Below are 16,328 nucleotides of genomic sequence, written 5' to 3' on the forward strand. Positions count from 1 at the left end.
GCATGTCTAACCATAAGTTTCTCTCCACCACATGAAGTCGTCAAAAAAAAAGAACAGCTTGGGGCTAAAGCCCTGAAAGAGTGTAATCCAAGTGACCTGGATGCATTGCATGTTGATGTCCTCTCTAATCCTCCAATTCAAGTCCCACTTAAATAAGTGACCTAGAGCATCTAAAGAGTACCTAATAGGCGGAAGGCAATTAAGAGGGATTTCCACTTTTTAACATACCCTAGAAACGTCCAAAATCCAACAACATATTTGTCCATGGAACCCAATGTAGCCTCAAAATTGTAGAGGACAAGTTAAGGGTATTAACATCTACCAAAAGCAAAGTCACCTAGAGTCCAAACTCTATGAAGAAAAGATATAATTTTAAAGATGGTCTCAAGGTGCAAAGGATGGGCCTCAAACGTCACCTACACAATGAACCAAGGAACTGTTTGTTTGTCGCAAATGATGCATTGTAACATAAGAGCCTGCACTCTCTATCTTCCCCCAATCGGCTTGAAGTACGCTACGTCCCCAAACCTCAAAACCATAAGGGATTGTGGGGGTCTAATGATCACGTCCAGCAATGTCACATGGTTCGGGTTCGAATTCGGGTACGGCAATGATTAGGTTTGGTTCAAGTTCGAATTTTTTGATGGGGTTCGGATAAGGTTCGCCATTAGGTTCGTCTATATACATTTTCTATATGTATAGATATATTAACTTGAAAATGAAATATAGGATAAAATTGTAAGAAATCAACATCAATAAAAAAAATGCTATCATGAACATGGAAATTGTAAGGATAGATTACAAGCTTGAGTTGCAACATGAGGTCACGAGTTTTGATCTATGGACTTGGTTAATGGCCATGAGATTCGATGAGGTTCGCCGAACCTCAAAATCTTTTTAAGGTTCGCCAAAATTCGAACCTCAAGGTTGAAGTTCAACGAACCTTGTGACATAGATGTCCAGAAGGTGATTTCAGACGTGATACTATGGAAGTGACTCTAAAAGCACCATATCTCAAGGAGGGCAAGGGATACATACAACTTATTAAGTCAAGACTGGAAGTTGTGTCTTAAACTAAACTAAGGCCTTATGAACTAAACCCCCAAGTATGTATAGGTTGTGGTGGTCTCAATCTCCTCCCCTCACAAGTAGAAGTGGTTAATTGTCAACTATCAAAGATCACAAAATGTTGGAAAGGGTATCAATCTATCTTTGCAGCCCCTCAATTGAGGAAGCTAAGAGGATCATGTCATCAACAACTAGGAGCAACGAGATCAAGGCAACATGTAGAAGACACCATCACCATCCTATATGTCATACCTGAGAAAGAATTCTGGCTCATCAATGTAGATACTAAAAAGAGATGTTCAAAAGGTTGAAGTCATAATACCATTGATCCTAGTCAAAGCAATGTCTCTGGTCCTTTCACTCCAAAGAAGACAAGGGATGAGATGGAATACGAATATTTGTCTATTTGTACACTAATTTATCTTTCATGAACTGAACATCTCAGCGTGAACATCAGCTATTAAGAAAACTAAAAACTTGAATTACAAGCTACAACATAAAAACAAAGGACATATACATAATCTTTTGTGCTACAAATAAAGAAATACATACCAGTTTTAATGCTTTGTCTAGTACAACCACCTGGTGCAAATCAGCTTTTTTTGATGATTTCATAATGAATAATGAATAAACTTGTTAGTATGTTGCTGCCTGAAGTGTTGAATAGAAATGGCAACAAATCATATCTGCAAAATCATAAATACAGAACAACATTACATAATAGCACCTATATGTACGTAATAATTGGAAATGCTACTCACCTCTAATGAAAATAAATATTGTTTCAATAACTTATGACCAGCTAATAATGGAGGTACTACTCAATGCCACTTGCTTCCAAAAAACATAAATGTTTAGTAATCAGTGCCCTGCTAGCAATAGCTTAGGCAGCATGGCTTCTACTCCATGTCTACCTGTGAATACAAATATTTGAGAGTCTAAGCCACATTTAATATGAAGATAAGGTAATTTGATTAATGTCCAAGAAAGGACCACAAAAGTAGGTCAATGGGACTCAAAAGTATTACAATACACACAGATTGAATAGAGAGAAGACCAAACTCGTTGATCAATGGGACTCAAAAGTATTAGATTATACATATGTTGAATAGAGAAGAGACCAAACTTTTAACAAGGGAGCCATCAAATTATCATTCATCAATTCATCACATGTCTTCTTAGATACGTACAGATGTATAGGAGAAAGACACTGTGTAACCTCCTCTTGTTAATTCATAATTAACTCTAAAGTGCCTAATGTTCTGTGTATTTATGCAAAGTAGATGCTAAATACCAATCAATGACCATTATTAATAATTACAATAATATCGCCCACGGGGCTTTGGATTGACGGTGAATGGGTGCACTGTTAAGGCATTCCTTGCGATAGGTCACTGGTTAAAACCCTCCGTGGGCGCTTACCTACCAAAAAAAAATTTACAATAACATCCTCCCTTAAGGGTCATTCTAGAAAATACACCAAGCTTACCTCTAAATTTCACAAATTTATATGGACCTATCGGTTCGGTGAAAATGTCTGCAGTATGCTCTGGTGTGGTACAATATTCAAGTTCAACTTCCTCTTCTACAAGTTGTCTAATGAAATGATAATGTACAAGCCGTCTGATGAAATGACAATGTACATCAATGTGTTTGGTGTGCTCATAAAATATAGGATTCTTAGTTGATTTAGAACACCTTAATTTTCCTGTTACCCCTCATTTCAACAGGGATACATATGGTTTTTTCTTCATTTTGCATAACACCATTGTAAGCCCAAGGATGCAAGTTAAAGCCTTGTAGCCCATGTGAGGTTTTGTATGACGGTGTCCTAGGCCTGTTATGGTCAGCCGTGGCCGGTCCCTTTGGTTCCTGCTCCTAGCTCCTTTCCTCCTGGATAGGATTGAGGGACTAGGAGTGGATCACATTACGACTCGTGGTTTGAGGCAGCCTTTGATCATATAGGGGCGATTGCAGTTGTAGGAGCCAGTCCAGCCCATGTCGTGCACACCTATGTCTTACCACATGTTCATGTGTCATGGGGTCAGTATGTATCCTTGGCCTTGGTGTAGTATCTATCAGACAGTTCTTAACATAGCAGTCTCCCAGTTCTGAGCAATTCACAATTCTCGAGGCAATGCATGTTTTCCACTACATGCGGTTCCAAGGTCAAAAAAGTCAACATGGTCTCAAATTGCTCGAAATAAAATGTAGATGACATGCCATAGAGAAATATTTCCAAAATGTGAAAGCATCACCCAGAAAACTGCAATCGAAGGTGGCTAAGTAGCATGTGGGAGTTCTAGGTGGCAAAACAAGGTCAAATTTTGGCATGAAGAGACAATCTTTACGTCAAAATTTATCCAAAAAATTGGCCAAATCCAAGTGGCAGAATCCTCAAATTCTCTACGGAGTTAGAGATCTCCCTCCATTGGGCAATTTAATCACCTTTACTAGCTGTCTGGGATAAATAATGTGGAACATTGAGTTGGTTATGGGGTCAATGGGAACACTGGACCTCTTGTGACCAAAAAATATAGCTGTTACAAAGTGAAGTCACCCTCTTTTCCAACAAATCGAGTTTCCTTGGATCAATTCAAGCTTCCTGTGGACCAGATCGAGCCAAGTAAAGTAGATCGAGCCACATCACCTAGCCATTGGATCATAACCTAGTCAAATCAAAGGGAACGTTTCCTCCTTTAAATCAAGACTAAGTTGAACTCTTCATGTGGACAAACATTGTAATATAATTATTTTCTATTGAACTTAAATCGTCTCCAGGTTGTGGATGACAACTAAAAAATTATTTTTGAGAGTGCAATCCAACTAGCCTTTACTAAGAGAAATTGTATAAGGCTAGCCACTCCTCTCATTTTGGTTGTTCTTGAACTATGAGATCATAATGCCATAATAGAGCTTTCATTGCAAATTTTATGTGTACATTGTGGGTTGATTCTTTCTATTTCAATTTTTCTTAACTCTTGTTATAATTGTTCTTAATAAGATAGACACAGGGAAACCCCGGTTACACAACAATTGGAGGGTTGATCCATGGGGCTACATAGCCAAGTGGAGGAGACGACCAAGGCACTAGTCTTCATTGTAAAGTTGTCAGAGGTTGGAGCTATCGGATCCAGTGGTTGGACAAATCCTTACAGGGGATTTCTTCAGCTAGATGAAGATCTCTACCAACCTCGTAGTCAACCCAAAGATCAAAGAAACTTCACTAGAAGTCGCTCCTAGTTGAGGTTGGGAACCTGTGGAGCAATCTTAAACAAAGGTGGGGGTGATTAATCTTCTCAACTCCAAGCCCATCTCTTGTCCAAAGTGCAAGGCTAACTTAAGAGTGGTTGTGATTTGGAACTCAACACTTGAAAGGTAATATTTGGCCAAGGTAAACATATCTCATCAACCATGTTAATTAAAAATATCAAAATCTTTTATTTTCCTACTTTATAAAATCAAAATATTCACTAGCTCGTACTTTCTAAGTTTTATCTCAAGATATCTGGTTATCCCTTAGGGTTTTGAGCTACATTTTTATAATTTATCCAAGGGAGAGATATACCTTCTTTTACGGCTAATCACACATATTTCATGAGGTATAGAGTTTATTTTGCAGATCTGCATTAATTTACAGCAATATATACTTCAGATCCGTCATATTTCAAGCCAGAAGTGCCATTTCCAAGTAAGTATACATAACCCAAACCCTTATATTAGTTTCTATATTTCTTTCTCAAGTTTATATCATTGTTCTGGGATTATTTAGAGCTTACTCCAACTGTTAGAAGGTTAAATTATTAGCGGGAATAATTTTCTGGGTTTTCACTTATTGGCTTAGTTACAAGGGAACCGCTCCCGGCATCCAGGGAACCCGTTCCAGCGGTTCCTGCGTTCCAGGGAGCTTTGGAATGGAAGCGAAACAATCATTTTTCATGGGGAACGACAACAGGAACGGGGGCACGTTTCTGGCACGTTGGTGACTCTGATCGGGGAACGTGGGAGCAGTGTTTTCAGCTCCCAACAATCAATTTACTGTTCCATAGCATTTTAAACATTCATATACAGTCATACTTACATATGTATTCAACTGCCTGACGAAACTGGAGAAGTTGTTGTGCTTAAAGTAAGTGAGGAGGAGAGCACGGGAGAATTCAGTGGAATTCTACACAATAAAATAGTTGCTTCCGGGACTCCATGACAGTGGACACCATAGAATTCGTGGTTGGGTCGTCCACCATATCATACGTCTTCGTTAAGAAAGGGGGCGTCCCATTGCTGCTTCCGTTCTGTGAACCTCCGCAGCACGAAATCAATCGGAATTCTACACCAAACGGTATCCAATTCGTATCATTCGATCGGGTTTGAACCCACGACTTCGCTTAAAGGGCCTAATAGAATAGATTGAATCTAATGCCGTGGGGAATGGATGAAGGTATGCTTTTGCAGAGTGGAAATTAAAAACACACGCAATGAAGTAAAATTCCAATCCTTTAATCTGTTAAATTCTGGAAAAGGTTACAGTTTATGATCCTTCGGGGTTTATAGAATTCTTTGAATCTATACAATATTAATAAATAAAAGGCAGCAATCAAAACACAAATTCGTTCTTATGCTTTACCGAATGCAAACGAAAAAAGCATTTTCAAACAACTTTTGATAACCTTTACAGTACTCCATAGCTTGCAGCGTCCGGTTGGCTGGACATTGATCTATCGCACATATTCCTGAAGAGAAATTGACCCACCGTCAAGATATCGCTCCTTCGCACTTATCACCGTATATAAATAAAAGAATTACTGTTTGGGTGATGAACTTTTCTGAAATTTTGAAAAAGTTCATCATGATTTAAGTTCAGATTTCTTTGAAACGAATGGAATGAGTAATTGTGTTATATTTTTATTTTCAATTGAATGATAGGGAATTTTATTTACCTTATCCGATTCCCAAAGTTTCTTAGTTCCTGCAATATAGTTAAATAAAGAGTGGTTTTTTATTAAAAAAAATTAAAGACTTTTAAGTTATGAATGCAAAATAAGTTGGATTTTTAGCTTTTTGTTCATGATTTTACTAGAAATATTAAATATTAACTAGATCATAGAGATAGGTAAAGACCTTACCTATATTTAAATCTATGCAATTTCGAAATTTCACATTGAAGCAATAGCGACCGCCATTGAGAGACTGAAAGCTAGAAGCCCGACACGAAGGAATTGGAACGTGAAACAGGAAACCGCTTCATTTCGGTGTAGCCGCCCGCAATTCCTATGTTGTTTACAGTCTAGATGCCAGACTATCCCTTCCACAATGTGTTTTTGGTTTGCAAAACCGAATCAGAAAGTGTTGTATTGTTTCTAATTTCCCCTCTCTCCACAGAAGCCGCTAATTGATCCTCTCACCCAACCCCTAGCCTGCCCTAGATAGTCGCATTGTACAAAATCAATTGGCCAATTATCCTTTCAATATGTCATGTATCTATGTTATTCTTACTTGGGGAGGGATGACATTACCTGTGCGCCCTCCCCTCCACCTCAGCTTTGGGAACGTGGACAACTGCCCCCGGTGTACGACACCTGCCCAAACGAGCCTGCCACATGTTGTGGTGGGTGACTTCATTTAAATTACCCAACTCATCATCGTTTAGGGTTTGTTTCGGGTTTTTTATGCGATGTTTGTTCTGCCCTGTGTTGTTTTGTTTAGGGTCTGGTGTGTGGGCGATGCGCTCCGCCGACGATGGCGCAAGACAGCTCCAATACCTGTGCACCTTGTCCGCCATTCTTAACCTGCTAACTCGGCAAGTTTGCTTGCAGTGGTTCATAAACGGAATAGGGTTTATGCTATGGTTGTTTCATTCCGCCTACCAATGTTGTTCATGGTTTAGGGTTTTGTTGCTTTACCTGTTTCGAGGGGGGTTTGACTCTGCTACTGTTGTTAAACGCTCTACAGGGTTGGGGGTTTACATATGCCATTGTTGTTGTTCGTTCTGCACCGCCGAGGGTTTACAGATACCTTGGTTGTTGTTTCATTCTCGTGGCCTATTGTTTGGGAAGGAGCCAGTACCAAATTCTAGCCAATTCGAGGTCGAAGGTAAATTTACAAATACATGGGTTTTTATGGTTTTTTTCGAATTGTGTTTGTATATTTTTTCCATTTGCTAATTTTTTCATGTTTTACAAGTTTTGGTTGCAGGTATGGTGAGGTTTGGAGGACGTTTGGACATGGCTTATGCGTCTATCTGGTAGGATTTTCCTACCAGCCACCGCCACTGTGTTTTTCAACACCTAAACTTGTTGTTGGGATTTTTGTTATTTTTGCTCTTGCTGCACTGTTGTGTTTTTTAACACTTGATTCTGCTAGGAGTTTCAGTTGCGTTGCGTAATTACATATAATAGATAACTAATTTATATTGTTCTGTAACTAATTGAAGTCTACATAGTGGCATTTCACCTTTCCTTCGTTTTGATTTCACCATTCCACCAGGCTGCTAGTTCGGTCAGTCTCCTGTTGCATTGGAGGGTTTTGCGGGTTCTATTGCCAACCCTATCTCTGCCAAGGTTTGAAGCTCTTTTCCCAGATGAGCTCACGGGTTGGTGCCCATGCTTAGCCATATGTTTATTCTACCTCCCTTTATTTTTTTGTGTTCTTGCTCCAGGGTTTATACATTTAATTTACCTCATTTTTCCGATAGGTAAGGACAAATTTCTATTTGTTTTTCCTGTTGCATTAGAGGGTTTTGCAGGTTCTGCTGCCAACCCTATCTCTGCTAGGGTTTCAATCTCTTTTCCCAGATGAGCTCACGGGTTGGTGCCCATGCTTAGTCATATGTTTATTCTAGCTCCCTTTTTTTTGTGTTCTTGCTCCATGGTTTATACAGTTAATTTACCCCATTTTTCCCATAGGTAAGGACAGATTTCTACTTGTTTTTCTGGTTGCGTGGACTGACAGTAATGTTTGTCTCACAGGTGTAGAATCCCTCTATTTTCAGCTTTTCCCTTCAATTTGATGACGGTCTTTGAATTTTGATACCTGACACTTTACGTTTTATGTAGATTCTTGAGTGTTTAAATTTTTAGTGTATTGTTGTCAAAAGGCTCCATAGCTCAGATATTCGTCATTGTCAATTTTCTTATATTCCTTAGAGGGCTTTGCAGCTTTGGCTTCTCAATAATTTCCAATAAACAGATACTCTCTAATTGTTACCTTGATCATCTGGAAGCTGAAAACCTCTGCTACTTAAGTTGTGCCTTTATGCGTTTTACCAAAGCATTTGAAGTCGTAAAAATACTAATCTACCGCTCATGAAATCCTGGCATAATCGACTGTATTTTTTTAATTAAAGAAAATGAAAAATGATAGCATCACAAAGTGATTAAATACAAGGTGTGCACAGAGAGCTCCATTAATTAATTCGTGCATTCATCGCCTTCATTGCTGCAAGACAATTCAGCGACACAGTTAATTGCTTTAAATGTTATGTGTTGTTTCATCATGAAGTATTGCTACAATCTCATGAAATGTAAACTAAAAATGTTGTCATTGTGTATTTATGGTTGGGCATGATGTTATATGTAATTGTAGCGCTAGGCATAATACATTGTTACAAGGTGTGAGTCTGTGATAATATGCATAGATTTCACATTGCAAAGATTTCACATTCAGAGGTTTCACTTGTGTATTGTTGTTTCATTCCTTTGTGGCATCTGGTTTGTGGAGAAATCTGGATTTTATGTCATTTTGGAAATGGTTTTGGTTCTGGTCAGATTTAGTTTGTTGTCTTATTGAGATTATATCAGATGGATCTAAGTTGTCCTTTTGTAAATTGCCATCTTGAGGAGCTTCTTTATTGCACTGTCTCCATATTTGTTGATGTATTGAATGTTGGTTTATAAAGGAAATTCAATGTCGAGAGTGCATTGCCCATTTGTATTGTGTTTTGATTGGAAGTGCATTGATTTAAAAAGGTAAATTAATGCTCATAATGGGTTGGCCTACCAGCCCATTTGCATTGTATATTCATTTATAACAGTCATTCAATGTCCATAGTTCGCAGAGTTGAAGGTAAATTGATTTGTAAGAGCAACTTTGCATTGTGTTTGGATTCGAATTAAATTGGGTTATAAAGGAAATTCAATGTCGAGAGTGAATACCCATTTGTATTATGTTTTAATTGGAATTATTATGTGCATTATGTGTTGTTTCATCATGAAGTATTCCTACAATCTGATGAAATGTAAACTAGAAATGTTGTCATTGTGTATTTATGGTTGGGCATGATGTTATATGTAATTGTAGCGCTAGGCATAATACATTGTTACAAGGTGTGAGTCTATGATAATATGCAGAGGTTTCACATTGCAGAGATTTCACATTCATAGGTTTCACTTGTGCATTGTTATTTCATTCCTTTGTGGCATTGTGTTTGTGGAGAAATCTGGATTTTATGTCATTTTGGAAATGGTTTTGGTTCTAGTCAGATTTAGCCTGTTGTCTTATTAAGTTGATATTAGATGGATATAAGTTGTCCTTTTGAAAATTGCCATCTTGAGGAGATTCTTTATTGCTTTGTCTCCATATTTGTTGATGTATTGAATGTTGGTTTGTAAGGGAAATTCAATGCCCAGAGTGCATTGCCCATTTGTATTGTGTTTTAATTGGAAGTGCATTGATTTAAAAAGGTAAATTGATGCTCATAGAAATATGGTTCACTATTTTATGGAATTCTCATATTAAAAAAAGTGACTTGTTCAAGATTTAATTATTCACTCGTTTGTCATCATATTTACAACTCCGTTATAAATGTTTTGTAAATCATTTGGTGTGTAGAGGCATAACAAAAAATCCCATTTGCATTCTTAGGTAAGATTTCTACATTATAATAGACTATAGATGTTCCTTCTAAAATGGATTTTGGTTACAATGTCGCAAACAGTATGAAATAAAACAACCTAGGTTGTAAGCCAAAATCTTTTTGTGACAAGAAAAAAATACAATCCATCCAAAATCCACATCATAATGTGGTTACAACAAAAAACATATGACACCCCTATTATTTATGGCCCTAAGAATCTTGAGTGCCAAAACTCCCCGAGTTACCTTCTTGAGCCAGGTAGGTTGGCCTACCTAAAAAGGGTTGATTAGGAAATGGTTGATTGCTGCCATATGATTGAGTCCAATTTGCACCTTCCAACCATGGAGGAATTGAGTACCCATACCTCACATTTGCACTACTAACCCCTGCATTAAGTGGAGGTGTGTAATGAGCATACATAGAATTGACACCTCCTCTGGTAGGAATAAGGAAAGTGGGTAAACCCTCAGTTTGATAGTGAGGCACTTGAATGTTTATGAGGTCTTAGAATAATGGTGTATTATCTGCAATATTATCTAATGAGTTTGAAATAATCTTGGTTTCATCAGCTATGCTTGCATCATTGTCGACCATATTGATCATCCCTTGTTCCTTTTCAAGCATTTGTTGTGTCTTTCTTGATTCCTTTTCCTATCTTACCATTTGTTTTTGTTGGCCCTTAACTTGCCTTGCTTTATCTCTTTCAAGCCTTTCATCTGCTTGACGTTGTGTTGCAACAATCTTTGATGCCTTCTTCTCCTTGACTAAATCCTTCTTTTTTCTGTTTTAATTCCCGCATTTCAAATTTATTTTTTTCAGACTCAACTAACAGGTTTATATAGTCTTTTGAGGTGAGTCACTGTGAACTTCAGCCCAAAGGAAGACTACCCAGTGTACCTTGCTTTTTTTCATCAATACTCTCTCTACTGGTAGCTTTAGGAACTGACCAAGTATCTTCTCCACCCCTTGCACCTGCATGTCATTGCTTGGTACTTCCCTTTCAGTATCTAAGACAACTAATTGAACACTTTCATTATCTTCATTTGATGCCTCATCATGTGCTTCATCTTCTTCCATTGATCTGTTGTCCACAAAAAAATGAACAATCTCATTGTTCAATTCTGCTGGTTGTGAGGGCATGTTCATGCTTTGTTCATTGGTTGTTGAGGCACTATGTTCATTCATATTAATCATTGCTTCTTCCAACCATGACGGTGGGGTTACTTGGCTTGGCAATGTCAATTGGTCATTGTCAACTGCATGTTCAACAATGTCATTAACAATATCAACAATAGCATTTTCATGTTCTTGAGTTGGTGGAACGATCTCCATGTTACTGCGAATTTGTTCATGAGTATATTGTGTTTCACATACAGTTTCATCATCTTCATCATATAAGTGTCTTTGAGAGATGGAAATCATATTGCCAACTGCAACCACATCATCTTGGTCATCTACTTCTTGTACTTCAACACCTGTTTGGACATGCCCTTCTTCCCGACCATCCACATGAAATGCCTAGCTACAGCCAGTATCATGCATAAGAGCATCATAATTCAGTGGCTAGATTCCTGTCCTCCTAAAGCTAGCCTTGATATTTGATGGTGTTAGAGCCCTTTTAAAAACTTTGCTTGCAAGGTCTGCTAGCTCAAACCTTTTCTCCTCAACCCCTGGATTCTTTGCCATCCATGCAACATGCTCTGACCTAAAATAGCTCTTGAAAGGTCCAAACACACTAACATCAAGGGGTTGCAGTCTGTGAGTGGTATGAGCGAGCAATGTCAACAGGTCGATGCCTAAATTGTTTGCTTCCTCAATTTTTTGTACATCCATGTGGCTCCCATGGCCATCTAATATTAATAGGTGTTTGTTATTAGGTGAGACGCCACCTGGTATCGATGCAGCAAAGTGAAAAAGCCAACTTAAAGACAGTTCTTTAGTCATCCATGCATGGGGATGTACAGTCATGCATGCACCTAGTTCACAATTCTGTATATAGTTTTTTCAGTTGGTTTTTACCTTGAATAGATAAAATCCTGGGATTAAAGTACCAATTGCATTGACACAACATAAAATAGTTATCCACTTCCTACTCTTAGGCAAAATCTTTGGCACATTTCGACTCCCTCTCTTGGTAATTACCTGCATTCCACAATTCATCCCTGCCTGTAAACTTGTTTCATCACAATTCCATATATGGTCTGCTCCATAAGAATGTTTATCGTAAGCACTAGAAAGAGTATCATAGAACTTATGCACAATTGCAAGGCGCAAATTTAATGCTCTGTCTCTGTTAAGGCCCTCAGCAGTACGCAATACAAGGTATAGATGCCTTTTTTTAAACCCAAACCACCATGATTTACCAGGAAACCCATCTTTGAATGGGTTTGGCTTCCCTTGACAGATTTGAGCAACTGTGGATTTGAGTTGTATCAACTCTAGCCCATGTCCTAATTAGGCCATCTCTTTACACCATTCAACCACCTTAGCCTCCTCCTCATCAGTCATAACTGTAAGAGGCCCTCTACGTTTTGTATGAGTCAGTCCATTTATCCAATAATGTATTGATGAGGGAGGAATACCATGTTTTTTTTGCAGATGCCTGAACTGAGTATCCATTAAACTCTATGTCGTCAATTGTAACTAACATTTCTTTTCTCTTTTCCATCCTCTTATAGCATTGATCTTTTTAGTTGAACTTGCCCCTTGGACTGTTGTTGATGGTGGTTCTGTGGATGATGGTGTGAGAACATCAGCTTCAGTCGCATGGTCATCCTCAACAACGTTCCTTGGGGCATTGTTGACATTGACATCACTTGTCATGTCCTCATCTGACGATGGGCATCGCAGTTGGGCACCCCTTGTCAGTGTCCTGCCACTTCTCCTTGTACGATAAACATAACTAACTCTTGCCATAGATGCAACAACTTGCAGAATTATTGCATGCATTTAATTAAGAATATTTCTAAATTATGCTTTCTTACAAGGCAAAAATACTTCTGCTTTATTACAAGAAATTATCAACATGTATGTTAGTATCCTTGAAAAATCAAAATTGCATAATCATTTTGTTGTATGTCTTCAAAATTAGTAGTGTTTTTTGTTTTGATAACTTGTCTTTACAGTTAAAATACCATGACTATATTTGTACTTGGAAAACTACTGTAGGTTTCCGCCTTATTCTGGTACTATGAGAAGATCTAGTAGTTACTGTTGTTTGAATTATTTTTTTTAGACTCCTATTTGTTATCGCAATTGAATTCATTCATGGCCCCCGTTGTCTCACCAAGTGGACTTGCATTGTCAATCATGTAGTTCAAGTAGGGTTTGCCTTGTGTTTCTTTCAAGTTGAAAATAACTTTTGAGTAATAAAAAACTTCCATTGTAGTAGAAGTTTCTCCTACAAGATTTGATCCAGGATTGCTAGTGTCAATATTGCAGGCTTGTCTTGGTGTTTTCATATATTGTAGCCTCTGCCAACAACAAAGGTCTAAGTTACCATAACCAACATGAGAACATATTGAAGGGATTGGTTGTTTGCCTACAAAGTAATGAACTCTAAGATGAGGTCAACATTTGGTATTCTCAAGGATGCACTAATGGGAGTGGGCTTATGTGTTTGGTAGGATGTATTTGAGAGTTGTATTGTTGGAGGATCATGTAGTTCAAGTAGTGTTTGTGTTGGGTCCCTATAATACTAGTGATTACCCCATTACTATTGTAGTTGTATCCCTTATTAATATTGGTGTGCCCCTATTGTCCCCATATTTTTATTACTGTGGCCATAGAATCCCTCTATTGTTATTTTTGTGGCTTTATATTATTATTGTTAGGTCAGCTCGGTTATATTGTACTACTTAGACTCCTATATATAGAAAGGAGGTTTTTTCATTTGAATCATCAAAGAATTGTGCATTTGTGTAATGTAAAGGAGGTTGCCCCCTCGAAGAGGCTGAATTCTAAGGCGTTCATCTATCTTTTCTATCTTTTTGTGAGCTGGTTTCATAACATTTGGTATCAGAGCTTTGGATTCTAGGTTTTCACTGCTCCAAATAGGTCATTGTGGCATTTTCGCTATAACTTTTTTTCTGCGACGTTTTAGAAGCTAAAAGAAAAACCCATTTGAGAAGACATCGCGCTAAACCTTGGGTCCAAATTTCAGAGCTTTTTGCACTACATTTGTGGAGATATGATCTGAGGAAGTTGGCCTTTTTGCAGACTCCTGAATTACATTCCAAACAGGTGACCTGGGGAAAATCGTCATAACTTTCTCTCTGAGCATCGGATTGAAATTTCGTAAGAAGTTATAGAAAGAGGACGGATTGTAGTTTCTTGTATATATTTTTCAGAGCCAAAGGTCGAAACAGTGACTCGTGGCATGTCGTACAAGTTCGCTCTACTGAACTAGTCTATAATCAAGTCACTGTGGGAGATTTCGCATAACTCTTCCTTGGAGAATCCAATTTGGATCAAACTAGTGGCATTGGAAATAGGACACAGAGGGCTACTGCAGGTCGCAATTTCACAACTTGATGATCAGAAAGTACAGAGATACATCATAGGCAATATCGAGCTCCTACAAAGTGAAAAAAGGTGTGTAGATTTTTTTAAATTTTTGCTTAAGCTTGATTTGAAAATTTATTTTGAAGGAATTCAAAGGGCATAATAGAGCATTATTATCGGTCACTGATGCCCCGAGGAAAGAAAATGCAAACACCTAGTAAGCAACTTGAAAGCTCTAGCATTGCTCATGAAAAAGAGGAAGAAATGCTACATGATATATCAAAATTACAAGACCAAGTGCAACAAATGTCAATCTCACAAAAGCTAATAGAAGCTAAGATAAATGGCATGGAATCTAAGATAAAGGGCACGGAAGCCAAGATGGATGATTTGAAGACGTGGAATCTAAGATAAAGGGCATGGAAGCCAAGATGGATGATTTGAAGACAGACTTGAAGAGAGACATGACAGATTTGAAGATAGATTTGACAAATTTTCTACAAGAAATACTTACTAATGGTGAAAAGGTAGTAAAGGAAACTCATGATGCAAACAAAAGAAATGTTAATCATGATTTCATAGACTCTAATGTGGGATCGAATACCCACCATATTCCAAAAATTGATATGAGGAAGTTTGATGGCAAGGATCCCGCAACATGGATATTACAGATGGAGCAATTTTTCGATCTCAATAATGTGCAAAACACACAAAAGGTTCGTATTGCAACTTTATATTTGGAACCAAATCAGTTTGTATGGTATCAATGGCTTTGTTCTCGTAAACAAATTATCACTTGGGCAATTTTTATGGAATAATTGACATCACATTATGAGGATACAAAAAGCAACACTTTTTTTAGCCAATTGATAAGTCTCAAAAAAAAGGGTTCAATAATGGAGCACATTGAGGAGTTCTAAAAATTGAACATAAGGGTAAAAAATATTCCAGAGGAGCATAGGATTGATGTGTTCATAGGGAATTTAAAGGATAATATCCAACATGATGTTCGCCTTTGGGAACTTGATTCATTAGAGAAGGCATTCAGGTTAGCAAGAAAAATGGAAAGCAAAATTATGGCAACTAGGAAGCATACCACTCACACCTATAAAGATGGAAGTGTTGTTGCCCCTAGTCTTCCACAACCTATAAGGTTGACACCACAACAATTGGAAGAAAAAAGAGCAAAAGGTCTTTGTTACAGTTGTGATAGCAAATACACTAAAGGTCATAAGTGTGCTGAGAAGAAATTATTCTACATAGATTGTGAAGAGGAAGAAGAAGAGCAAGAAAGGTCAAAAGAAGAGGATATACTCCAGGAACAAAGCCTAGATAAAAAAGAAATGAATCCGACCATATCTTGTAACGCATTGGCAGGAATTACCACTCCTCAAACCATCAAGATAGAAGGACAAATCAAGAAGAAAAAGGTAATAGTGTTGATTGATTCAGGAAGTACCCACAATTTTATTAATTGTAAGGTAGCAAAAGAATTGAATTGCTTCTTATATCCAGCACTAGAGTGTCAAGTGATGGTTGCAAATGGAGGAACAATAAATTGCTCTGGAAAGTGCCATAATATCAAGCTATCCATGGGAGAATATGTATTGACTAGCCCAATGCTTTCCATTCCAATGGGAGGTGCTGATGTTGTACTAGGAGTCCAATGGCTACAATCCTTGGGTACAATAGCTTTTAATTTTCAAGAACTTTTCATGAAATTTTCTATGGAAGGAAAGGAAGTGGAATTAAGGGGTATTGCAGGGAAACCAAGAAAGATAATAAGCTCTAATGGTATGACAAAGCTTCTAAAAAAGGAACAAAGAGGTGTAATTGCATAATTATGTTCGCTAGATGTTTCCACATTGGAACCATCTATTTATCCAGATCTCCAAAAAGTCTTAAA

General features: G+C 37.8%; 1 protein-coding gene across 3 annotated transcripts in view; it reads right to left on the minus strand.

The window, feature by feature from the left end:
- Positions 1-5,891, minus strand: part of LOC149227630 (uncharacterized) — an 83,385-nt gene extending 77,494 nt beyond the window's left edge. Inside the window, exons 1-2 of one of the 3 annotated variants that reach the window (XM_089377845.1) lie at positions 5,736-5,891; positions 1,621-1,754 (exon numbers count right to left, since the gene is read on the minus strand). In XM_089377845.1, coding sequence (XP_089233971.1) covers positions 1,621-1,683 — 63 coding nt within the window. In that variant the 5' untranslated portion in view covers positions 1,684-1,754; positions 5,736-5,891. Of the gene's footprint in view, positions 1-1,620; positions 1,755-5,149; positions 5,627-5,735 lie in introns of those variants that run through there. The other 2 variants (XM_089377846.1, XM_089377847.1) reach the window with 2 other exon arrangements.
- Between the last annotated feature and the right edge of the window lie 10,437 nt (positions 5,892-16,328).

Source organism: Pinus tabuliformis, chromosome J, assembly GCF_031772625.1.
Source record: "Pinus tabuliformis cultivar Carrire ecotype Pingquan chromosome J, CPIR1, whole genome shotgun sequence".
Classification (NCBI taxonomy): Eukaryota; Viridiplantae; Streptophyta; class Pinopsida; order Pinales; family Pinaceae; genus Pinus; species Pinus tabuliformis.